We start from the raw sequence: 21,713 nt of genomic DNA, 5'->3' as shown, positions 1-21,713 counted from the left end.
ACCTAGGTACCTAACTAACCTAACAGGAGGTAGACTTGAATAAACGTAACTTGTACGTACCTGTACATAATTCCAACATCTACCTAGCCAGCTACTTAAAGATCTCTCTTTGAGAAACAGAAACAATACTCTCCCCGACCGACTGTCCTTACTAGGTAGTTTCCACCTCGAGGAAAACCAGAAAATCACCTAACTAGGTACCTACCTACCTACATAATATAATCTTACAACTAGCAGACCTAAGCCAACGACAATGCCGCCCCCATCACCCCTCACCATCGCCACGCAGTCCGTACAGCGGCTCGTCAAGGAAGAAAAGTCCTACCGAAAGGAACTCGCGCAACAATCAGAGCGCGTCAAGAAGCTCGAGGGAGACCTGCAAGCGGCGGGCGAGGACGCAGATAGCAACGCCGGGTTCGTCCTGAAGCAGGAGGTATGCTTGAGCCATCCTCTGCCCCTCTACTTCCAGGGAGCCAGATCCCGGAGCTATTGGACAAATATGGAAGATACGCGCGTACCCAGTGTGCTAACAAGTAAATTGTAACCCTGCAGCAAAAAGCCGTAGACGAAACCCGAGCCGTCTTCGGCCCCCTAAACAAGCGCATCGAAGAAGCCGTCCAACGACTTGAGGAGCAGATCGCGGCGGCCGAGAGCGAGAACGCACCTGCTGACGAAATAAACAAGGCCAAGGAAGCGCTGGAGCTGGGGAAGTCGGTTGAAGAACCGCCTGTTGCGTGAGGGGGGAGCTGTCCGAGGTGGACTCCCGGACTACGACACGAGGGTGTAGGATTACGAAGAGGAATCAATTAATACAGTGATACCAATATTCCTACCAGGAGAGAGAGAGAGAGAGGGAGAGAGAGAGAGGGAGAGCCATAGAAGCTCGTTTTATATTATTGTCCTTGAGAGGTGGACCTACCCGAGTGGTATAAAATCGATAATCCATCGTCCCCCTCTCTATTAGTCTAACCTAGTATGGTGATATTTTGCTCGCTGGGTATACTTCCTCCACTCCTGCAACACGGATGCGCGTAATAGACCATCATAGATGATACGTAATTCCAAGATGAACTACGAGACCGCTGGAGCCACCCACCCATAAATGTATATTTCCTCCTCCCTAGCCCGCAATTTCCTTCATGATATATCCATACTATCGCCATTGCCAGCACCAGGCGCCTCGACCGTAATTTGGGGTGTCTGCGATGCATCCTCTGCCATAGGGGTATCGGCCCGCTGGTTCTGTTGCGTCGACTCGCCCATCTCGACATCTTCACCCTCCTCCGGCTCTTCTCTCGGATTCTGGCTTCCCGCCCGTTGACTCGGCGCTTGGCTTCCCGCTCGCGAGAAAGTTCCGCCAGCATCGAGTCGCGGCTTCAACCCGGGGGGGCCTCCAGCGCCAGGACTGTCAGGTCTCGGGGTTCTTCCACCCCCAGAGACAGCACCGCTATCGGGATGTGGCGTGTTGTTCCCGCTGACAAGCCCGCCCTTACCAGGTGTAGCGGCAGCCTCTCCATCCTCCGCATCCGAATCCATGCCTTCTCTGCGCTCCACCTCTTCTTTCTCGTCTCGGATCAAAGCACGCAGCCTCTTGCCCTCCTCAACCAGACGCTCGAACTGCTCGCGGCGGTCTCGCCACGTAGCGCCATACGTCTCGCTCTCGCGGTGCAAGTCCTCGCACTCCTCGGCCAATTTAGCCAGGTTGGTGGCCTGCTCCGCGCGCGGGCGCAACATGCGGTTGTTCGTAATGCGGTCGGCCAGCTCGTCGAACTTGCGGCGCTGGGCGAGCGTCGCGCGCGCTTCGTCCAGTTGCGCTTTCAGCCGCGCGTTGCCCTCCCGCACCGACTCCATCGTCTCCAGGATGCGAATCCTATCCGCCGCGTATCGCTCGCGCTCCTGCGCGTTCGCCGTTCCTAGAAGTTGCAGTCGTAGGATCTGCGCGTCGAACGCCTCGAAGTCTAGCATGATGTCTTCTTTTAGCGCGCTGATGTCGATTGCCGGTGATGAGTTTGCTTCGGTATCGTTGGTGCCGTCGGGGGGAGGTGTGACCAGCTTCCCGGGACTCGTGAAAGCGCCGGGCGCGACGAGGCGTTTGGTAAGCCGCTTGAAGGGCTTCTCTTCTACGTTGAGGAGACGGGTCTTGTGCAGCTCATTTTCTTCTCGTTCCTCTAGGAGGCCAAAATGAGAGGTCGCCATGGTTTCGGGAATGATGCTAGGTATCGTATTAATGGTTATGGGGGGGTGCGAAGGGGGGTAGGCAGGTGATGGCTGGGGGTATGGTTTCGATGTTGAGATTGTAACAATGAAGATGGATAATGGAGCTTGGGGGTTTGGAAGTCAAACGCGGCTGCAGCTGGCTTATCGATATTCTGTCCGTATCGATAAGCGGATAGCGTCCTTCTTAATGGAAAGGTTGCGATAGATGCATGTGATATGTAATTTCCTAAGGTACCTAGGTACCTAATAATAATAAGTATCGTACGGTATAATGTTATAATTTTTTCTATGCCGAATATGTCTTTCTCTACATACATCTTGACATTCATCCATGTACAAAAACGAAAAGGCTAACGTTTCCGGTGTGTTACTATTTTAGGTACCTGTTATTAAAAACAGCTGGGGAAATTTGTAGCACAGTGAATGGTAGAAAATGGAATAATATGAATCTTTTTACTTGGTCTTCTACTTCGTACCATGACTTTTCACCAACCTGATGCATCCTACACTTGCCACATGTTATAAAAATCCGGAGAGTATGAGGATCATCTATCGTCACGCCTTAACTAAATTTCTAGCTCTTCGCCTTTCGTCTTCGTTGAGAACCCACTGGATGCTGTCCTCGTCCTCGTCGTTGTTCAACTCTTCCCATTCATCCTCTTCCATATTAGCCACCATGAGTATCTGCGATACTCTCGCAAACATCTCCCTAACGGAGTAGTTACCTCGAGCAACAGTGCTGATAATGCCCGAGAAATCCCGCTCCATTCGTATTGCCCCATACGCGCTGGTCTTCCCGCTATAACTCCACACCCTTTTTTCAAGTGTCTTAGACAGATCTGTCGCTGTGAGGTCCATGAGCGCCGTGAATGTTTTCGGGGTCATAATTCGTGCTATAGGTTTCATCAGCGTATCCCACCCATTTTCGAATCTTCGCTGAACACGATCTATGATTTCGTCTTCGTCTTCGTCATTTTGGCGCGCGATTTCTGCCAATTCATCTTCGGAACGCCAATAATCAGCATCGCGGAAGGCTTCAACTAGTACTGGTTTTAGTCTTTGTTTTATAACGGCAGAGAATAAGACTCTTAAAGCATCAGATATCAGCTCGCCAGTCTTAAGCCCGAACGTAGAATGTAATGTGTTAAGTGCTGTAGTTACGAATGTAACATCATGCTCGAACGGGAAGGACGCGGCAAGGGGGCCAGATTCTGTTGCTCCATTGGGTTGATCAGGGGAAGTGCCTAGTTGCGATGTAATGATGCGGTCCAGATAGTCTTTCGCAACATCTAGACTGTTGATAAGCACAATGAAGGAAATAATCTTGTTTTCAGGTGGTAGCCCCCCTTGAACAGTTGGCTGCGGATATGATTCATCTCGCATCCTCCGCTGGACCATTCCAATAAAGTCTGATCCTAGTACCCTCCCGACATCTGGAATTACCGAGGCGGCTACGTCACGTTGCGCTGTTGACATAGCCTTCTGAATTATTGCGCTGACGATATACATAACATCGTCAACGGCCGAGATGATGTACGGGGCGTTTCCATCGATAGGCTTGTTAAGATTTAGGGAAAGACCCATAGGTGATTCGTCTAGTTGGAACGCCTTTTCAACAGATCGTCTAAAAAAGAACAAAGCCAAGGAATTGTAAGGCGATGTGAGCTTTGATGAGATCTTTCGACCGAGATTGGATTTTGTGACAACCTCAGGTATTGATAGAGGTACATCTTCAGGGGTATCGGGATTCTGATCAAAATTAATTGTTAGAACAACAAAGCTCGATTAGAAATACTTACTCTGCATTTGCTAGCAAGAAACTTTGAATATAATGACCATCGGCCAAGCATGATGGAGATCTCGCTAAGTAGAGCATCTACTTCTTTCATGTCTACACCTTCATCCTCACTATTCCGCGAGTTGGTACCGCCGCCCACCGCTGGAGAGTTTACACGCGGAGTACCCGTAAGCGTCCTTTGCGGAGGCAGGAAACTTTGTACTAAGAAGGAAAATGGATAACTTTTTGCGTCGGTAAGTTTTCTATCAACGCTTCTTTCGTCGCCCCACGAATCCAAAATAATACCACCTTGAACGTCAGCCTCCATCTGGAGTCTCTCTATGACTTTAACCATCTTGCCTTCACCGTAGTGCCTCTCTACGAGCCCACCATGACTTTCGACAATCTGGGCGATATGCTCAAAGAGCTTTGTAAGCGCGTTGGCGTAAAAGAACCCATCTCTTTTCCCTGCGTCGCCAGGTGTCGTCTTGAGAGTTGCCCTAGCTGTGCCGGCAACACCCTGACATACGTAGCGTCCATATACGTCTAATCCAACATCTCCTCTCCCTATTAAAGGGAACAGTTTGAAGAATCTCGTAATCTTGGCGCCGTCGCCTTCTTTGACTGCCTTCTCGAATTCTCGTAAGAACAAGCCGCATAAGCTCTCCTTCGCATTCTCAAGTGTTACCCAAGGCGCATCTGGCACCTCGACACTCGGTACCATGGAGGCCGCAAAGCCACCGCGTATAATAGGCTCTGGCACTTTGCTTGCGCGGGAGATATATCCTGCTGCCGCTTCCCAGTCTTGGGGGGCGCCCATACTGCCCACTACTCCATGGACGCACGCTTTGAGTTCCGCGACCTGTTCAACAACTTTCAGTGTTTGCTGCACTCTGTCTTTCTCTAGGTCGAGCTCCTTAACCCGACTGGAAAGTCGTCCTGCAGTGTCGGCAGCCGACGAGAGCATCCCATTGCTTATGGATCTTGTCGCGATGACCTGGGAGCCGAGATTCGCACGAAGTAGATCAAGCCGGCCTAGCTCGCGGGATAAGTCGGCCTGGGAAGATAGAAGCGCATTGAGGCGATTAGTTATGCTGGTCTCGCGCACATGTAGGGCAGCTAGCCCAGCGCGGACGTCGGAAAGAGTCGAGACATTGTGAATGGAGGAACTTGACGAGAGATTGTTTAGCTTATTAGAAGCTTTCTGCGTTGTTGACACCGTGAAGTTGCCATTAGGGATGTTGTTGGCGGACATTGGGACACTGGTTGTGGGAGGTGCATAGCGGCTTAAGATACTCAAGCTTGAATTGCTGGACCTTGAACAACACTTTCCGCTGATGTGGGTAGAGATCAAGTTGATCCAACCAACGAGCGTTGTTCAAGGGTTGGCTGTTCAAGGGTTGTAAGTGACGATTCTACGTTGTATTTTGTACTTCCGCTAAATCGCGAATTCGACAGTTATTGTTACACGTCAAGCCGCTGAAGGATAGGCTCTAAAGCTTCTGAAACTAAAATACCTACCTGAAATTTGGCTTATGTCGTAGCCGATAAAGGTTATTTAGGTACCTAGGTAGGTACCTAGGTAGCTAATCTTAATCGATAAGCCGCCTTAGTACCTTAGGTACTTTCATATCGTATATCGTCATTGTCGTCGGTTGTGTATTGGTGCTTCTATGAGTCACTAAAGTGAAGTTTTATACATTTCCTTACTGAGTTGAATTTTGTGTCAATCTTGAAAGGTCTTTTAGTTTATCAAAACTTCCCACCAGACTAAAAAAAAAAAATCCTTACTCGACTAAACCCATTTCAATATCTGAGCAAGTTGGCGTCTGTAATTTTAAGTCGCAGATTTAAAACTGTTCGAGCTATTTTCAACTCCTACAGCACAATGTCTCAAGACCTCCCAAGAATAAACACACAAATTCTCAAGGTACCAGAGACAGAGCTAGGTAAATTTAGGGATGGAAATGATCAGGAAAAACTGGGATTATGGGAGGTTTCTCAAAGCAAGTCACCTGGTATCAGAATCCTTAATGAGGCCGCACAATATCTGAAAACTAAGAATACGCCCATTGCATTTCCAACTGAGACTGTCTATGGGCTCGGAGCAGATGCCACAAGAAGCGAAGCAGTAAAAGGGATCTACACTGCCAAGAAGAGGCCATCGGACAATCCCCTTATTATTCACATCTCGGATCTAGAAATGCTTCGAAGTATTCTAGCCCCCGAGAATACTTCTAATGGCACAACCGTCACAAACCATGACCGAATACCTGAGATATACAAACCTCTCATCAAAAGATTTTGGCCGGGACCTTTGACATTGCTGCTCCCCAACCCAATTTCGTCTAAGCTAGCCCCTGAAGTAACGGCCGGATTGAAAACCTTTGGTGTTCGAATGCCAAATTCGCCTCTTGCTTTATCGCTTATTAAACTAACAGGCATGCCTCTGGCAGCTCCGTCAGCAAATGCTTCGACGAAGCCATCACCTACTACTGCTCAGCACGTATTAGAAGATCTAGAGGGCCGTATTGAGTTTATACTTGATGGGGGTCCGTGTCTCGTCGGGGTTGAGAGCACGGTGGTAGATGGTCTATGTGATCCTCCCTTGATTCTGAGGCCTGGGGGAGTAAGCATAGACGAACTACGGAGTTGTCCTGGATGGGAGAAGGTTGAAAAGGGGTATAAGGACCAGAGTGAAACGGGCAAGTCTGCGCCGCGAGCGCCAGGCATGAAGTATAAACACTATAGTCCAAAAGCAACCGTTATTCTTTACGAGGCATCCTTCGCGGCGGACTATAATGGCATCCAGGCTCAGGACGTCAAAACCTTTATCCAAGGCCGACAATTCCAGCAAATATCAAGAAACGGGAGTGGTGGATTGCAGATCGGTATTATACGGACTCGACATTGGAAACCCGCAGCCGGATTGCGCTGCGGCGACTTCAAAAGTGAGACTGTGAAAACACAAAACGGCCAAGAGCACCACTTGGCAATTGAATTCGACGTTCAAGAAGCAGAGCTCTATGATAGCACGACTGCAGTTCCCATAGGGAAGCTTATGGATGTGAGCATAGGGACGGACACCAGAAGCATAGCGCATGGCCTTTTTTCGGCGTTACGAGAACTGGATAGACGAGGCGCGGATCTCATATTTGTAGAGGGTACAGTAGACGATGAGGATATTGGCGCGGCGGTTATGAACAGGCTGCGCAAGGCAGCTTCTCAGATTAAGTCGTAGACCATAACCGGTGCGACACACCGCTCAGCTTAATGACATTCCGTTAAGAACAAATAACGACTTTTACCAACGCCACGCCGGAGTCTACAATGAAGGTCGTCTCGTAAGTCTCCACGTTTCGGAGAACTAGTCTCTTACAACCCTTGCCTTAACCAATCTGTCAGTTTGGCCTTTCCTAGTTGCGCCAAATTGTTCACTCCTTGTTCACTGAGGTCGATACGGCTGAGATTAACATCCTGCGTCGGCGCCTTGCTAACTCTCTGTACGATGATGGTCGGGTCGGTCTCTAAGATGATGCCGTCATCCACGATCTCGTCGATCGCGAGCGAGACTAGATCGTAATTCTCGATTATCGTTCGCTTATCAACCGATTGCCTGCCCTTGGGTTAACTTCTATGGCACTGGTGGAACCCTAGCTAGCGAACATACTTAAATAGGAGGTGTAGCGAATCCCTTAGGGCCAAGATGACGTTGTATAGGAGGACCTCGTTCTCATCCACACCGCCCACGACATACATCATCACGTCGGACTCCATCTTATATAGTACGATCCGGTTGTCGTAGAGAATGATATCGCCGGTCTGCTTTGCCGTCTTATCTAATAGACCCTTTTCGAAGGTCTTCTGCGACTTGACATCCGCGAACGGTCCGCTAGGTTGGTGGTGTGTGGTTGATGCTACTCGGGCTTCTCATCAGCGACTGCAACTTTCCAGAATCAGCATAGGTCAGACCTACAAGCTGTGGGAGCATGGTGGGGTGCATTGTAGTATTTCGCGAATATCCTCGAGCCGTCGTCGATGTTAAGGATGATGATGGCATTCACCGAGGACAAGGACATCCCAGGTGCCATATTGAAAGCTGGATATTAGTATAGGGATATGATAGGCTTGTAGTAACGTAGATATTGAGGATATCCCTTAAGAATCACCAATCGTCTCTTATGATGCTAATGTCCGCTAAGGTACAGCCAGCCTTGGGTACAGCGCATGTGGCATTTGATTGACTTGGAGAGAGAGATGGAGAAATTGTTTTAGCGGAGCCGCGACGTAGGTTGTACCTAGGTACGCACTAAAATGTGCATAACGCCAAATAACGTTGTGCAACAGTAAAAAAAAGGTACTAACCTACATAAAGTACCTGCACAACTTCCACTTTACGCGAAAAGTCGCGTTCCACCCCTTTTTGACGCGCTCCTATAGTTGCTCCGTTTTACGATTTCTCCTAGGGCGACTTGTATCACACCCACTTTGCATATCTCATAATGGATCCATCCCACTTCAGATATACATAGTAGGCTCAATCTTCTCAATCTTCTCAATCACCCACTTTCTTACCAAGCCGTAATTTCTATAATCAAGTACGGGCAAGTACGGGCTTCTCATCATATATAACTCAAAATGTCTTCACCATCTAGCCGTCGTCAGCGGAGTTCGCAGGCCGGCACTCCAAGTCGAAATACACGAAGTTCTCAAGCCGCTCGTAGCAGTCCTGCCAATGGCGGCCCATCCCAAAACGGAGCGCAAGATGGCAATACTCTTGACATCGCTCGCCCATCGCAGTTGGCTTCAAGTCCTCTGTTTTACCAGTCATCCCCCGCGAATGGGAACGACAGAAGTTCTCCCGCTTTAAGACATAATACCGATAGCCAGAGCACCATCCCCAACCCCGATGCTGCGCCTAGCTCACCGTTACGCCGTATGGGAGAAAGCGATGGCGATCGCACACCGAGGGCTAGATCACTTATGGGTGGTGAGTATACTTTTATAATTGTCAAAGTACCTGTGGTAGACCTCGACTGACTGATGCTTCAGAATCATCGCCCATCCGATACGAACCGAGCTCGAGTCCTGGTCGCGGTTTGCACCCGCAATCCGATCTTCGAAGCGAGAGTAGTAACTTATTTGTCGGTCCCTCTGATACCCCACGTGCCAACAGGGTAAATCGACGAGGTGATATAAACTCGGAAATTTTCAGTAGTAGCGCTCGAGGCAACAGTCGTGTTATCTTGGACGATGCCGGGCGTGTGGTTCGAGAAATTCATTCTGATGCGGCAACATTCTCCAACTTGAATCCTAACACCTCGGATGCTGATGCTCTTGGCGGTCAAGACAATGCAACTATCTGGGGTACCACAGTGTCTATCGACGACACATATGCTGCATTTAAGGACTTCTTACGCAATTTCACTAAGAAGTATCGCATGTGGGGTTCAGGAATGACGACCGAACAGACAGATGCTGATCCTGAATCCACCTCTAAACTATATTGGGAGGAGCTTCAGAACATGCTGCTCCTCGGCCAACGAATCCTCTACGTCAATATTCAAGATTTCAAATTATACCCGCCTACTAGGAAAATATGGCATCAAATCCAGCATTATCCTCAGGAAATTGTGCCGCTTATGGATCAGTCTGTCCATGATCTTATGATCGAGCTCGCACAGGCAGAAACGGCGCGCCAGAGGAGCCAGAGTAATGGGGCATCGGCAACTCAACGTAACGGCGTCCCTAGTTCCGACATGCAAGTCCCGAGCTCAGAGAGAAGTGAGGAACCCCAGCAGTCTCAGCCGCGCCCGCAGGGTCCTACCTTGGAAGAAAAAGTTATGGATCAAACTTATATGACCCGGCCCTATGGATTAGACGAAGTCATCAATTTGCGCAATCTTAACCCTTCCGATATGGACAAGCTCATCTGTATTAAGGGCCTCGTAATTCGGACAACACCCGTCATCCCAGATATGAAGCAAGCCTTTTTTAGGTGTAGTGTCTGTAGCCACTCTCTTCTAGTAGGCCTAGACCGAGGCAAGATTCGAGAACCTACCGAATGCCCACGATATCTATGCAACTCGAAGAATTCTATGCAGATCATCCACAACAGGTGCGAGTTTGAGGACAAGCAAGTTATCAAGCTACAAGAAACGCCCGATGAGGTACCCGCTGGACAGACGCCACATTCGGTGTCAGTTTGTGTTTATAATGAGCTGGTAGATTTCTGCAAGGCTGGTGATCGCATCAAGGTCACAGGTATCTACCGTGTTAGCCCAGTTAGGGTTAACCCACGTCAGCGCTCTGTCAAGAGCATATTCAAGACCTTTGTTGATGTTGTCCACGTTGCCAAGGTCGATAATAAGAAAATGGATATAGATATATCTATTCTCGATGACGTAGCCAACGACGAGGAGAATAATATCGGAGAGACCCGGAATATCAGCCCCGAGGAAGAGGAGAAGATCAAGGCTACGGCCGCCCGTCCGGATATCTACGAACTTCTCGCCCGGTCACTAGCTCCATCTGTCTACGAAATGGACGACGTCAAGAAGGGCATCCTCCTCCAGATGTTTGGAGGGACAAACAAAACATTCGAGAAAGGTGGTAGCCCGAAATATCGAGGTGATATTAACGTCTTACTATGCGGTGACCCGTCAACATCAAAGTCTCAGCTGCTCAAATACATCCACAAGATCGCCCCTCGTGGTGTTTACACTAGCGGCAAAGGATCTTCTGCGGTCGGTCTTACGGCGTACGTCAGTCGTGACCCTGAGACTAGGCAACTCGTGCTCGAATCTGGTGCTTTGGTCTTGTCTGATGGTGGCGTTTGTTGTATTGACGAGTTTGACAAGATGTCCGATTCTACACGTTCTGTTCTTCATGAAGTCATGGAGCAGCAGACAGTTTCAGTAGCCAAAGCCGGTATCATTACTACGTTGAATGCTAGGACGAGTATTTTGGCATCGGCCAATCCAATTGGGTCTCGATACAACCCCGACCTACCTGTTCCGCAAAATATTGATTTACCACCTACATTATTATCGCGATTCGACCTTGTTTACTTGATCCTCGATCGTGTCAACGAGGCGGCCGACCGCAGATTAGCGCGGCATTTACTTTCCATGTATTTGGAAGATGCTCCACAGTCTGCTCCCTCGATTAATGAGATATTGGTATGTTCATAGTACAATCCAGTTTTTATTGGAAAGCGTAATACTGACAAATCCTTTAGCCTGTGGAGTTCTTAACGTCCTACATCTCGTACGCCCGTACTCACATCCACCCGACGTTAACCCAAGATGCTTCGCAGGCACTTGTGGATGCGTACGTGAATATGCGCAAATTAGGACAAGATGTTCGCGCAGCAGAAAAACGCATCACTGCCACAACACGTCAGCTTGAGTCGATGATCCGCCTCGCCGAAGCACACGCCAAAATGCGACTCTCGACGATAGTAACCAAAGCTGATGTTCTCGAAGCCGAGCGACTTATCCAGTCTGCTTTGAAGACTGCAGCGACAGATTCTCAGGGTCGCATCGATATGAGCCTTCTCACAGAAGGCACCAGTGCTGCAGAGCGGAAACGCAAGACGGAGCTGAAGGAAGCTATCCTACGTCTTCTGGATGAGTTGACAAGTAGTGGGCAGAATGTCCGGTGGAGCGAAGTCAGCAGACGTCTGAACGAAGGGGCGAGTGTTCCTATTGAACCTGCCGATTTTGCCGAGACTATGAGAGCGCTTGAAATGGAGGGGTCTGTCATGATTAGTGGCGAGGGTCCGAGGAGGAGCGTGAGACGCGTCACTGGTGTTGCGTGAACTTCGCAAGGGAGGATATTAGGAGGGATAAATATTCCCAGCCTGGTATTTTAGTGGCGGGGGTGATATACATAGTTGGGCAATACGCCTATACCCACTGTTGTTTTTGACGATGAACAAGTGTTCTGAAAATTGGGTATGAGATACGGGCTAGCAAACGAGTTAATGAAGGCGTAGATTAATAAAGTAAAATGGCCTACAGAATTGTGTACCTATATGACTATCATAAGTCGACTACCATAAGTCAACTACCGTGTCAGCTACCGTGTCAGCTATACTCGACTTTGTCACTCTGTGGCGTTAGAATTTGAATTGGATCTTGCTAAGCCTATGAGGTATGTATTTACTTTCACATAACCTCTGCTGCTCTGATACCTATGACACTATGAACTAGGTAGGTAAAGAATAAACTAGGTAAATAATAAGTTTCCGACTGTAACCGATCTACAGTCAACAGGGATTCCAGGGATTCGCCCTAAAGCTAGCAAACGATCTACTTTGTTACGTCTGTATGTGGAAGGGGAGCACAAACTACTCTCTCCAATACTCAAGTTACAACATGCAGATGCAGCTCAAGTCCAATTTTCTCAAATTGCACCAAGTATCATTGGTGCACCGTGACGTCAATCTTCTCCTCACGTTCCAAAGAAATGGACCACAACAGGGCCGATATCGAACACCGATGGGATGGACACGTTAGAGCTCGGTGATTTTCCGCGCAGGTACATAGAGAATTCTCAACTGATATTCCCCGAGTATTCCCTCGTTTGATTCCCTTAACTAGATACAGAGTAATCCGTGCCTGCAGAAAATGGCTTACAACTCGAAAGACTTTTATCCCCGACCCGATTTCGTTCACGGCAATCACAGATGGACACCCCTTAATGAGGGTTGGTCGATACTCTTCGACGACGACGATGTTGGGTTGAAGGAGGCATGGCAGATCAATGGTGTTCCAGAAAAAGTGTCTGTCACGTCTTCTACTAACTCAATCAGCGAAGCTGAAGCTCAAAAGCTAGCTGCATTCCCCGAACTCAAGGAGAGAGGATTTCAGGCCCCGAAGAGCCAGACTCGTGAGCATGTTAAAAAGCCCATTAATGTACCCTTTGCCTTTCAGACACCCGCGTCCGGCGTCTTTGATAACGACGCTCACGAGGTTTTATGGTACGAGAATAAAGTCGTTGATCCGCGCGAAGAGGCCGAGATAGAAGCTGGGGATAGAGTCCTGGCTCGCTTTGGCGCTGTGGATTACGACGTAACGATCTGGGCTTCGGGATATCCCGTGGGCCAGCATCGAGGCGGACACGTGCCTTTTGACGTGGACATCACTGATGCTCTGGCAAATGCCTGGAAGAATACCGGCAAGGGGGAATTGGACCTCACCTTGCGCATTCGTGACTCCCCGCATGACCTTGCTCAGCCTCGTGGTATGTATAAGAACATTTTGGTCAGAAGATAGAAATATATCCTTCTCGGCCTTTGAGGTTCTGCTATCAAAACGCTAATATTAGGTACCTAGGTAAGCAATATTGGGCGCCAAAGCCAGAGTCTATTTTCTACAAGCCCACTAGTGGGATATGGCAACCGGTTTGGTTGGAAGTTTTACCACCGACGCGGATTGGCGACAGTAGGGCGGGCACAATATTAAGATCTAACAATATTTCTGAAGGCTTGCTAGAAGCTACAGTGGCCGTTCTGGGACGAAGAGCTGGTCATGGGTATAGCGTTGAGATCGAGGGCTATCTTTACAGTGTCAGCGTGGCCAAGACGAAAGAAAACCTACCTGGCGACAAGGACTATGTTTCTATTAACCTCGGCTTATCTCTAAGCGACGATCAGAAGTCAAACGCACCGCCGACCCTTGCCCAGGACGCCCCCTACTATGATAGCCACTCCTGGCGCGGCACCTTAGCTCTGTGGTCGCCGGACCACCCAACTCTGTACGATCTATCTATTCGGTTATACGACTCGGAGGACAAGCTTATCGATCAAGTCAAGACGTACACTGGATTTCGAAGTATCGACTGGAACCGAGGCGACAGAACCCTCAGGTTGAACGACAAGCCACTCTTCCAAGCGTTAACCCTCGACCAAGGATACTGGCCCGAGACGGGTCTCACGCCGCCGTCACCAGATAGTTTACGGTTGGATATCGAGCTGACGAAGAAGATGGGCTTTAACGGGTGCCGAAAGCACCAGAAGGTCGAGGATCCGGTCTTCCTGTACTGGGCTGATAGGTTGGGATTCCTCGTCTGGGGTGAGATGGCAAACGCGTACGAGTTCAACCAAGACTACGCCGAGAGATTTAGTCAAGAATGGGTAGAGGCTGTGAAGAGGGATATTAACCACCCCTCGATTGTGACTTGGACTCCTGTTAATGGTATGTATGAAATGAGTCTTACGCCTATATCAGGTCTACATTGAGTGGTTTCACCATATAAATATGAGCTAACACTTGCGCAGTATGTTGCTATATCTCTTACATGTGCATACTCACTATTTCTCTGTTCTATTGGGGTCAGAGCGGATGTGTAATCGTCAGATTAGAAGCATTTCGGATGAGATATTGACTTGTAACAGGAAAGCTGGGCCTATCCCAACTTGAAGGACAACATAGATCAGCGGAATCATATTCGGTCACTCTACTATATCACAAAGTAAGAATCAAGCCGGATTCAGGTAATTCATATTCAAATACTGACAAATCGTAGGACGCTCGACCCAACGCGCCCCGTCAACGACAACTGCGGCTGGGAACACGTCATCACAGATCTAAGCACATTCCACGACTACTCAGACGCCCCAGCCCTAGCTGAGACGTGTAGCACTCTAGAAGGCATTCTAGGCAAGAAGCTTGCCGACCGCGACTTTTTTGTCGGACCACTAACACTCAAAGACGGGAGAACCGACAGCGGGACCAAGCATAGGGAGGGTGCTCCTGTCATATGTACCGAGTTCGGCGGCGTCAACATTGCGCCCGGGAAGGGAGCAGAGAGCGGAGATAGGGACTGGGGTTACACGACTGCGAGCGATCCGAAGGATTTACTAAAGCGTCTCGAGGCTTTGATACAGGCAGTTGTTCAGGGGGGACATGTTTGTGGATTTGTGTATACTCAGCTGTAAGTCGTTGCTACAAACCCATGGACGGAAGAGCAATCCCAGATGAAGGTGAGGATTTCTAATAACTGACTGGTTTAGGTCCGACGTCGAGCAGGAAGTCAACGGCTTATACTCATTCGACAGGAGGGAGAAGATTCCCGCAGATGAGGTTAGCAAGCTCATCGAAGCGGCGAGGAAGACGTACTTCGACAGCCTTCCTAAGGGGACCTAATTTCCTATGCTTTTATGCCTAGATGGGTGGAAAGCAACAGATTCTTCTCGTGATAATATTTCATGCCACTTAGATTTTTTTTTCTTAGGAACTTGTGAGGGTTTATTGTGAGGGTTTATTGTGAGGGTAAACCGATCGAGTCGTTGACCAACTAATTTACATAGACGAGGTCCTAGCCATGGAGCTACACGCAAATATACAATATATCAATATCAATGAATTATCGTGATAGAGGCTTCCTTATTTCTTCCTCGTGTTGTGGTGCATGTGTTTCGTTGATCGTAGATGAAGGCTCTGGTTATCGACGTGAAAGTAGAAAGAATATAGGAGCTGTTACGGTACTGGCTGATGTAAAGATATCCGTTAATAACGTTAGATCAAACTGGTAAAAACGTAAGAACGTAAAAACGAAACCATCTGACGTAATGTTATGTACCTAACATTAATCCGTACCTACCTTGGAACCTTATCGTAGGTAATACACGAGTACATGTAGTGGGGCGGATAAATGATAGGGCGATCCAATGACGAGGACATTAAACCGAGGACATTAAACCGATTAATTGTACCTAAGTATTGACCTCAACTTCCGAGAATTGTCGCTAAGTAAAGGTCCTTATCAAATCCCCCAATATACCAACCAATTGGCCATCACATAACGCAGATGGCGTCGCTATATCGCATTGTCGGCTGCGGCGCCAGAAGTCTGCAGCTTGCGAAGCCGACAATAAAGCCAGCAATACGCGCCTTATCGCAGACTTCCCTGCGCAAGGCCAAAGAGTTGCCTAACCAGCGCACCACCCTTCAACCCGTCGATCCCGATTTCGCCCACCCCTCGGATCCCTATGGCGTACAGCGCCTTCAGAACCAGGATGGCTCCGTCGAGGCCTCCCGCGAAGGAAGCATAACCGACCGAAAGGTCCGTCACTACACAGTCAACTTCGGTCCTCAGCATCCTGCTGCTCACGGTGTGCTTCGGTTAATTCTAGAGCTGAACGGAGAGGAGATTATTCGATCCGACCCCCACGTCGGACTGCTTCACAGAGGAACGGAGAAGTTGATCGAGTACAAGACCTACCTACAGGCCTTACCGTACTTCGACCGGTTAGATTACGTCTCTATGATGACCAACGAGCAATGCTTCACCCTCGCCGTCGAGAAGTTACTAAACATAGAAATCCCGGAGCGAGCCAAGTTCATTCGAACCTTGTTTGGAGAAATTACGAGGGTTCTAAACCATCTTATGTCCGTTCTATCGCACGCCATGGACGTGGGTGCTTTAACACCTTTCTTATGGGGGTTTGAGGAACGAGAGAAGCTGATGGTAAGTTTATTCTACCATTTATCATCTAAGTAATACAACGCAAATATGAAAGTTTAAAAACTAATGGAAATCTCTTATAGGAATTCTACGAACGTGTATCTGGAGCCCGTATGCACGCTGCATATGTCAGACCCGGCGGTGTTCACCAGGATATCCCCGTCGGCCTTCTAGACGACATCTACCAATGGGCAACGCAATTTGGTGACCGAGTCGATGAGACTGAGGAAATGCTGACAGACAACCGAATCTGGATCCAAAGATTAAAGGGTGTCGGTGTGGTTTCCGCTGAGGAGGCTCTTGGCCTTTCTTTCACTGGCGTCATGCTGCGAGGTTCGGGTGTACCATGGGATGTGCGCAAGAGTCAGCCATATGACGCATACGACCAGGTCGACTTTGCTGTTCCCGTAGGAGTTAACGGTGACTGCTATGACCGATACCTGTGCCGGATGGAGGAGTTCCGCCAGTCTCTCCGAATTATCCACCAGTGTCTGAACAAGATGCCAGCCGGTCCTGTCCGAGTCGAGGACTACAAGATATCGCCACCCCCGCGAGCAGCCATGAAGGAGAACATGGAGGCCCTTATCCACCACTTCCTGCTCTACACCAAGGGTTACGCTGTACCTCCCGGCGAAACTTATGCCGCCATTGAGGCGCCGAAGGGAGAGATGGGTGTGTATCTTGTGAGCGATGGTAGTGAGAGGCCGTATCGATGCCACATCCGTGCGCCTGGTTTTGCGCACTTGGGCGGCTTCGATCAAGTCGCCAGAGGGCATCTGATCGCTGATGCTGTAGCGATCATCGGTACGATGGATCTGGTGTTCGGTAAGTACAATCAATGCCCTGTAAACATGAAGAATTTAGATACTAACGCATTTTGATGAAATAGGCGAGGTCGATAGGTGATAGGCCTATGAAGACTAAACTCTAAAAAAAAGGCAACTCGCAGTGCAAATCATAGACGTCGTGTTCACGTGTACGATAGTCGACGAGGTCACTAGTGAAGTGTCTCGCATAATGCATATAGCATTGAAGTATCGCACTGCTTTAGTAAATACGGATACGAAATTTTCGTGATATTTATTTTTCTTATTTTATGTTTTATCGTCCTCTCTTCTCTCCTTACAGTTCGTGTCTCCTTTCTGTAGCCGAGCTGTTCAGTGAAAATTTGTCACTGGTTTATCGTTCCTACGTCAAGCAACATTGCAGCAAGTAGGTGGTATATTGCCGAAATGGCGAAAGCTCGTATGTAGGTGCAGATCACGACAATGTGGTGTCGGATGTTAAGATGATGTGCGAGATGTGATATCTCTGGTATCCTTAGTGAGATGCCGGACGCTGCTCCGGGGAAAGCTTGGGGTAGTACAACTCGCAGTTCTCGAAGGGAGGCATGTGAGAGTCACCTTCGGGGCCCGCGCCGACGGGTAGGCCGAGAATAGGGGTGCCCTCTGGTTCGTAGTAGATGGTCTGCATGTCGATGGGGTGGCTGATAGCGCTATGGAAAATCGGGGGTCCGGATGAGGCGGCGTTGTAGCCGTGCTGCTGCTGCTGCTGCTGGGATTGCTGTCCCTGACCCTGCATCGCGGACGTGTCATAGGGACTACAGGCCCAACGGGCGGGCTGACCGGGAGCGACGGGAGTGACAGGTGCGGATTGCGTGGTGTGGGGAGCCCAGTATTGATGAACGGTGTCGGAAATGTGCAGATACGGCGGCGTTGCCTGGTCCACAGGCGGCTGGAAGCTGGGCGCGAAGCTGGGCGCGAAGCTTGATGCGGCGGGGCTCTGGAAGCCGGAGGTGCTGGCACCATTGTTGGCGTCGTAGTTGTTTGTGGGCAAGGTGTTCGCGCTCTCGTCTTCGTTGATGTATCGACGAGCGTCGTTCGGGCCATACTGGATTGCGGGCATACTACCGCTGCTGTTGCTGTTGCTGTTGCTGTTGCTGTCGTTGTTGCTCCTAGCAGCAGTCGCAGCAGCGGACATCTCTTCACGCATCTCCGAGCGGCCGGTATAGCGATCAAACGTGATGTCACATGAGCAGCGGCCGGCTCGGTGCAACTCGGCATGGTCACGTGTCCACTCGGCGCCGTAGAGGCTCAGCATGCGGACCGATACGCTGAGGCGTCTGGACGAGTTGTGCTCCCTCTCCTCGAACAGGGGCGGCAGTCCGGGGCCGTTGCGGGGCGTGGCGGAGGTCGAGGCGCGGCGACGCTGGCGATTGTTCTGGTAGAAGGACTGATCCCTACCGCGTCCTTTGCCCTTCCATCGCTTGCCCTTGCCGTGGCGCTGCCGGCTAGGCATCTCAGGGCTGGCGCTACGAACGTCGGAAGGCGTGCTAATGCTGACATTAGCCATGCCGGCAGGAAGAGTTGTTGCTGCTGCGATGTTGGCAGCGGCGCTGGAGGTCGAGGGCTGCGCATACTGCGAGTATGGGCTCGGATCGGCAGATGGCGTGAACGCAGCGGCGGACGGCGAGAAGGAGAATTGGGAGCCGTCCATCTGCGCGGTTGCCGGGAAGCTGAGGGCCGGGTTGTCGCTAATGCCGAATGTGGGTCCGCGGCCGGAGCCGGAGCCGCTTCCGCTTCCGCTTCCGCTACGGGTGACCATGCGCGGCTGTTGCAGGTGCGGAAAGCGGATGTCGCAGCTGCAGGCCCCGCGCTCGTGCATGAATCGGTGCTCGTATTCGATGATGTCGATGAAGCGGCCGTGGAGGATGCGGCCGCAGGCCGGACACATGGTCGCGGGGAGCATGGGGCGGCAGGCTGGGTGCGGGCAGCAGGGGTTGTTGTGCATCTGCGTGGTCATGGGGCAGGGCCGCATGACGGGGACGCTGGTGTGTCCGCAGGTGTAGCCGACGTACTCGACGAAGCACATCTCGGCGGTTTCGACTGGCAAGACTGGAGATTGGACTTGGTCAGAGAGGGGGGCTGGGGGGGAGGGTATAAGTACGGATGTTGAGGGGATGGAGTTGCCCCTGCGGAAAGCACGGTGGGCCATGGTACTATCCCGACGGGGTTGTGGTGTGAATGGTGCAGTGTGGATGTTTATGGGCGAGTTGCACTGTATGGGCAGGATTGGGAAGGGAAGGGGGTATTTATTGTATGGGGAAGGAAAGGAGTATGATGATTGGGCTAGCCTTGGGGATGGGCTTGAAGCTTGGTGTATTTTGTTGCTGGGATTGGATTATCTTGGGGTGATGGATAATGGGTATTGTGCTAAAGGGAAAAGATTTGGCGTCTTGAACAATTGCAAGGAGATGAGATTGAGTGAAATGGTCGGCGACGAGGGAAGGAGCGTACTTACTAGAGATCTAGGGCTGAAGAAGCTATCCGCCGGGCGAAAGAGCGACCGGAAGCTTTGTGATCTTCTGCTGGTGTTGCAACAAGCAGCGGAAGCAGCGACGACCTATTTTGTGCTCTGTATATGGATATATGTGTACATGTGAGAGCTTTGCGTGTCTAGAGGATCTCTTTTGAAGAGGGTATGCTGGAAAGACCTGATACTGTCTGGAATACTGTCTGGATAAGGCAGGCACGAAGTCCGCTGAGAGCTTCAGCCGCTAAGGGTTGTCAGCTGTTGAAGGTGTCTGCTGTCTGTCGATAAGAATTGCAGTTGCTAAAGAGCTACTAGAGTTGTCGAGATAATTATGATACCTAACCAGGTCCCAAATGTTCCAAATTGGTGATGAGCACAGGTGGTCCGCGGACTGTTAGGGTCGCTGCTGTGGTTCTAGATGTCCTCTAGACTAATGCTATGTAGGATCAATTCATATCATGGAATTAACAAGGAAGAGCAGGAATTTATTATCCGCTAGTGCTCTTTCCTAGCGGAACGTGCTAATGGCTTTTTTGTTTTTTTTTCTTCTATTAATTCTGGTAAAGGAAAGAGGAGGTTTGGAAGACTCTTAGGGGACAGGTTTGTGATAGGGGATGGGGTGGTAGAGGGAACAAGAAGGGGTAAGAGTCACTAAGCCGGTAATATGGAGGTCACTTCTCGAGCAGATCAATTCTAAATATTCACCAAGGTCATGTCTAGCAGACAATGTTTCTTATGCTTCGGATGATATAAATTGGTCATTGAGAAGCCATTTCCAGCTCCTCTGATTGGCTACTGTGCTAAATATCTCGTCTGAACTCACGGCCAGGCACTTGCTACAGTAAAATAGTTACGCCATACTGTTCACACTAATAGTTGATTGGCAGACCGGCCCTCTTGCTTTATCGATCCAGTGTATACTGTATCTAGGCCTCTAAGCAGATAAATATCTGGTCGAACCTAGTGCAATACAGTACAGGGTTTTCAGATAACCGCTCAGGAGGCTCGATTTGTGAACAAGGAGTCGTAATTCTTATTGGCCCCTGCAGGTCTAATTCCAGGGACATGGGATGCAAATACCAGTAAAACTGCTTGAGAATCTACTGTGAACGACAGAGAACAGAGTCGCGCCAGCTCCTTCTTGCCGAGATTGACTTGAGTGGTCAGGTAATGGGTATTAATCTTGTGCACGGATCTACCTAAGCTTGGGATTCCTGAGGTATTATTAGTGATTCTATGTATCTCTAGTAGGTAGGCATAGAGTGATAAAGATTTCAGATTGGTGTGAAAGGCTCTTGGGATGGTCCACCTTAACCACGTACCTATGGTAAACTTCATGAACACGACTGACTATCTTCACAGCTAGGTTTGTCTTTAGTAAGTAATAATGTTTGCAGATAATCAGCTTTGCGCTTGTGGTTCACACAATTGTATTTGGGATGGATAATGACCATTTTACGTATCAAGTTATTCGGTCAAATACTCGTATGACTCTGCCCAGATATATTGGCCAAGGTGAATGGAAGATATACTGAGAACCGCTTATCGCTTCATTATTTTTCGCTGACATAATCATATACAAATAGAATGATATTATTTCCAATAGAAAATGAAAATGGAGGAGGAATATTGTTAGGTTAGTTATCTTAGGCCGCGCCAGCAGCTGGTGGTAACACAGCAACTGGCTGTCGGCATACTTGTTTTATCGTTTATCGGCATTGCTGAACCATATGGCCGCAGCATTCAGTGATACAATGAATGATGATTGATTGTCCAGGAGACTAGGCCATTGCTATCTCTTGATATGTTAAAGCAGTGTTGCAGTAATGATACCATACTCGAAAGTGGCTCGAGGAGAGAAATACCGGATTCAAAGAAATTCAAAGAACCTCCCGGCAGAACGAATGAAGGAGTTGTCACTGTTAGTTTGCAA

At 49.4% G+C, this 21,713-nt stretch overlaps 9 protein-coding genes across 9 annotated transcripts; 5 read left to right on the top strand and 4 right to left on the bottom strand.

Moving 5' to 3' along the window:
* Positions 1-253: 253 nt before the first annotated feature.
* Positions 254-738, top strand: F4813DRAFT_387220 (tubulin binding cofactor A; the record flags this gene model as incomplete). Its single annotated transcript, XM_049246530.1, has 2 exons — positions 254-433; positions 553-738. 2 exons carry the CDS (start codon positions 254-256, stop codon positions 736-738), a joined length of 366 nt encoding a protein of 121 aa, XP_049101693.1.
* Positions 739-840: 102 nt separating this feature from the next.
* On the bottom strand, positions 841-2,421 carry F4813DRAFT_322861 (Tho complex subunit 7-domain-containing protein). Its single transcript, XM_049241027.1, has one exon. It carries the CDS (start codon positions 2,194-2,196, stop codon positions 1,138-1,140), a length of 1,059 nt encoding a protein of 352 aa, XP_049101692.1. The 5' UTR covers positions 2,197-2,421; the 3' UTR covers positions 841-1,137.
* Positions 2,422-2,503: 82 nt separating this feature from the next.
* F4813DRAFT_351755 (COG4-domain-containing protein) lies at positions 2,504-5,463 on the bottom strand. Its single transcript, XM_049242451.1, has 2 exons — positions 4,017-5,463; positions 2,504-3,966 (listed from the first exon to the last, which is right to left on the bottom strand). The coding sequence occupies exons 1-2, from the start codon at positions 5,247-5,249 to the stop codon at positions 2,773-2,775; spliced, it is 2,427 nt and encodes an 808-aa protein (XP_049101691.1). The 5' UTR covers positions 5,250-5,463; the 3' UTR covers positions 2,504-2,772.
* Positions 5,464-5,594: 131 nt separating this feature from the next.
* On the top strand, positions 5,595-7,660 carry F4813DRAFT_322845 (translation factor). The gene has a single exon (XM_049241026.1). The coding sequence runs from the start codon at positions 5,883-5,885 to the stop codon at positions 7,233-7,235; it is 1,353 nt and encodes a 450-aa protein (XP_049101690.1). The 5' UTR covers positions 5,595-5,882; the 3' UTR covers positions 7,236-7,660.
* On the bottom strand, positions 7,370-8,085 carry F4813DRAFT_379551 (snare-like protein; the record flags this gene model as incomplete). Its single annotated transcript, XM_049245469.1, has 3 exons — positions 7,370-7,610; positions 7,665-7,911; positions 7,971-8,085. 3 exons carry the CDS (start codon positions 8,083-8,085, stop codon positions 7,370-7,372), a joined length of 603 nt encoding a protein of 200 aa, XP_049101689.1.
* A 266-nt stretch (positions 8,086-8,351) lies between these two features.
* On the top strand, positions 8,352-12,192 carry F4813DRAFT_322810 (cell division control protein 54). Its single transcript, XM_049241025.1, has 3 exons — positions 8,352-8,984; positions 9,047-11,175; positions 11,235-12,192. Exons 1-3 carry the CDS (start codon positions 8,633-8,635, stop codon positions 11,814-11,816), a joined length of 3,063 nt encoding a protein of 1,020 aa, XP_049101688.1. The 5' UTR covers positions 8,352-8,632; the 3' UTR covers positions 11,817-12,192.
* A 152-nt stretch (positions 12,193-12,344) lies between these two features.
* Positions 12,345-15,422, top strand: F4813DRAFT_351745 (glycoside hydrolase family 2 protein). The gene is made up of 5 exons (XM_049242450.1): positions 12,345-13,243; positions 13,336-14,200; positions 14,402-14,473; positions 14,528-14,935; positions 15,015-15,422. The coding sequence occupies exons 1-5, from the start codon at positions 12,628-12,630 to the stop codon at positions 15,145-15,147; spliced, it is 2,094 nt and encodes a 697-aa protein (XP_049101687.1). The 5' UTR covers positions 12,345-12,627; the 3' UTR covers positions 15,148-15,422.
* Positions 15,423-15,711: 289 nt separating this feature from the next.
* On the top strand, positions 15,712-17,581 carry F4813DRAFT_322773 (NADH-ubiquinone oxidoreductase 49 kDa subunit). The gene is made up of 3 exons (XM_049241023.1): positions 15,712-16,471; positions 16,552-17,293; positions 17,358-17,581. The coding sequence occupies exons 1-3, from the start codon at positions 15,812-15,814 to the stop codon at positions 17,372-17,374; spliced, it is 1,419 nt and encodes a 472-aa protein (XP_049101686.1). The 5' UTR covers positions 15,712-15,811; the 3' UTR covers positions 17,375-17,581.
* F4813DRAFT_322783 (uncharacterized protein) lies at positions 17,570-19,869 on the bottom strand. The gene has a single exon (XM_049241024.1). It carries the CDS (start codon positions 19,460-19,462, stop codon positions 17,789-17,791), a length of 1,674 nt encoding a protein of 557 aa, XP_049101685.1. The 5' UTR covers positions 19,463-19,869; the 3' UTR covers positions 17,570-17,788.
* Between the last annotated feature and the right edge of the window lie 1,844 nt (positions 19,870-21,713).

The sequence above is a fragment of the Daldinia decipiens genome (genome assembly GCF_022478715.1).
Source record: "Daldinia decipiens strain CBS 113046 unplaced genomic scaffold F4813scaffold_8, whole genome shotgun sequence".
Lineage (NCBI taxonomy): Eukaryota > Fungi > Ascomycota > Sordariomycetes > Xylariales > Hypoxylaceae > Daldinia > Daldinia decipiens.
This window is presented reverse-complemented; position numbering and strand designations above follow the sequence as displayed.

Bases quoted from the DNA above. Each gene is read 5' to 3' on its own strand.
- F4813DRAFT_322783 (XM_049241024.1), bottom strand. From the start codon at position 19,462: ATGGCCCACCGTGCTTTCCGCAGGGGCAACTCCATCCCCTCAACATCC.
- F4813DRAFT_351745 (XM_049242450.1), top strand. From the start codon at position 12,628: ATGGCTTACAACTCGAAAGACTTTTATCCCCGACCCGATTTCGTTCAC. The intron at 13,244-13,335 runs GTATGTATAAGA...TTAGGTACCTAG, and splicing joins TGACCTTGCTCAGCCTCGTG to GTAAGCAATATTGGGCGCCA. The intron at 14,474-14,527 runs GTAAGAATCAAG...GACAAATCGTAG, and splicing joins TCACTCTACTATATCACAAA to GACGCTCGACCCAACGCGCC.
- F4813DRAFT_322845 (XM_049241026.1), top strand. From the start codon at position 5,883: ATGTCTCAAGACCTCCCAAGAATAAACACACAAATTCTCAAGGTACCA.
- F4813DRAFT_322861 (XM_049241027.1), bottom strand. From the start codon at position 2,196: ATGGCGACCTCTCATTTTGGCCTCCTAGAGGAACGAGAAGAAAATGAG.
- F4813DRAFT_322773 (XM_049241023.1), top strand. From the start codon at position 15,812: ATGGCGTCGCTATATCGCATTGTCGGCTGCGGCGCCAGAAGTCTGCAG. The intron at 16,472-16,551 runs GTAAGTTTATTC...AATCTCTTATAG, and splicing joins AGGAACGAGAGAAGCTGATG to GAATTCTACGAACGTGTATC.
- F4813DRAFT_322810 (XM_049241025.1), top strand. From the start codon at position 8,633: ATGTCTTCACCATCTAGCCGTCGTCAGCGGAGTTCGCAGGCCGGCACT. The intron at 8,985-9,046 runs GTGAGTATACTT...CTGATGCTTCAG, and splicing joins GGCTAGATCACTTATGGGTG to AATCATCGCCCATCCGATAC. The intron at 11,176-11,234 runs GTATGTTCATAG...CAAATCCTTTAG, and splicing joins CCTCGATTAATGAGATATTG to CCTGTGGAGTTCTTAACGTC.
- F4813DRAFT_351755 (XM_049242451.1), bottom strand. From the start codon at position 5,249: ATGTCCGCCAACAACATCCCTAATGGCAACTTCACGGTGTCAACAACG. The intron at 3,967-4,016 runs GTAAGTATTTCT...AATTTTGATCAG, and splicing joins TTCTTGCTAGCAAATGCAGA to AATCCCGATACCCCTGAAGA.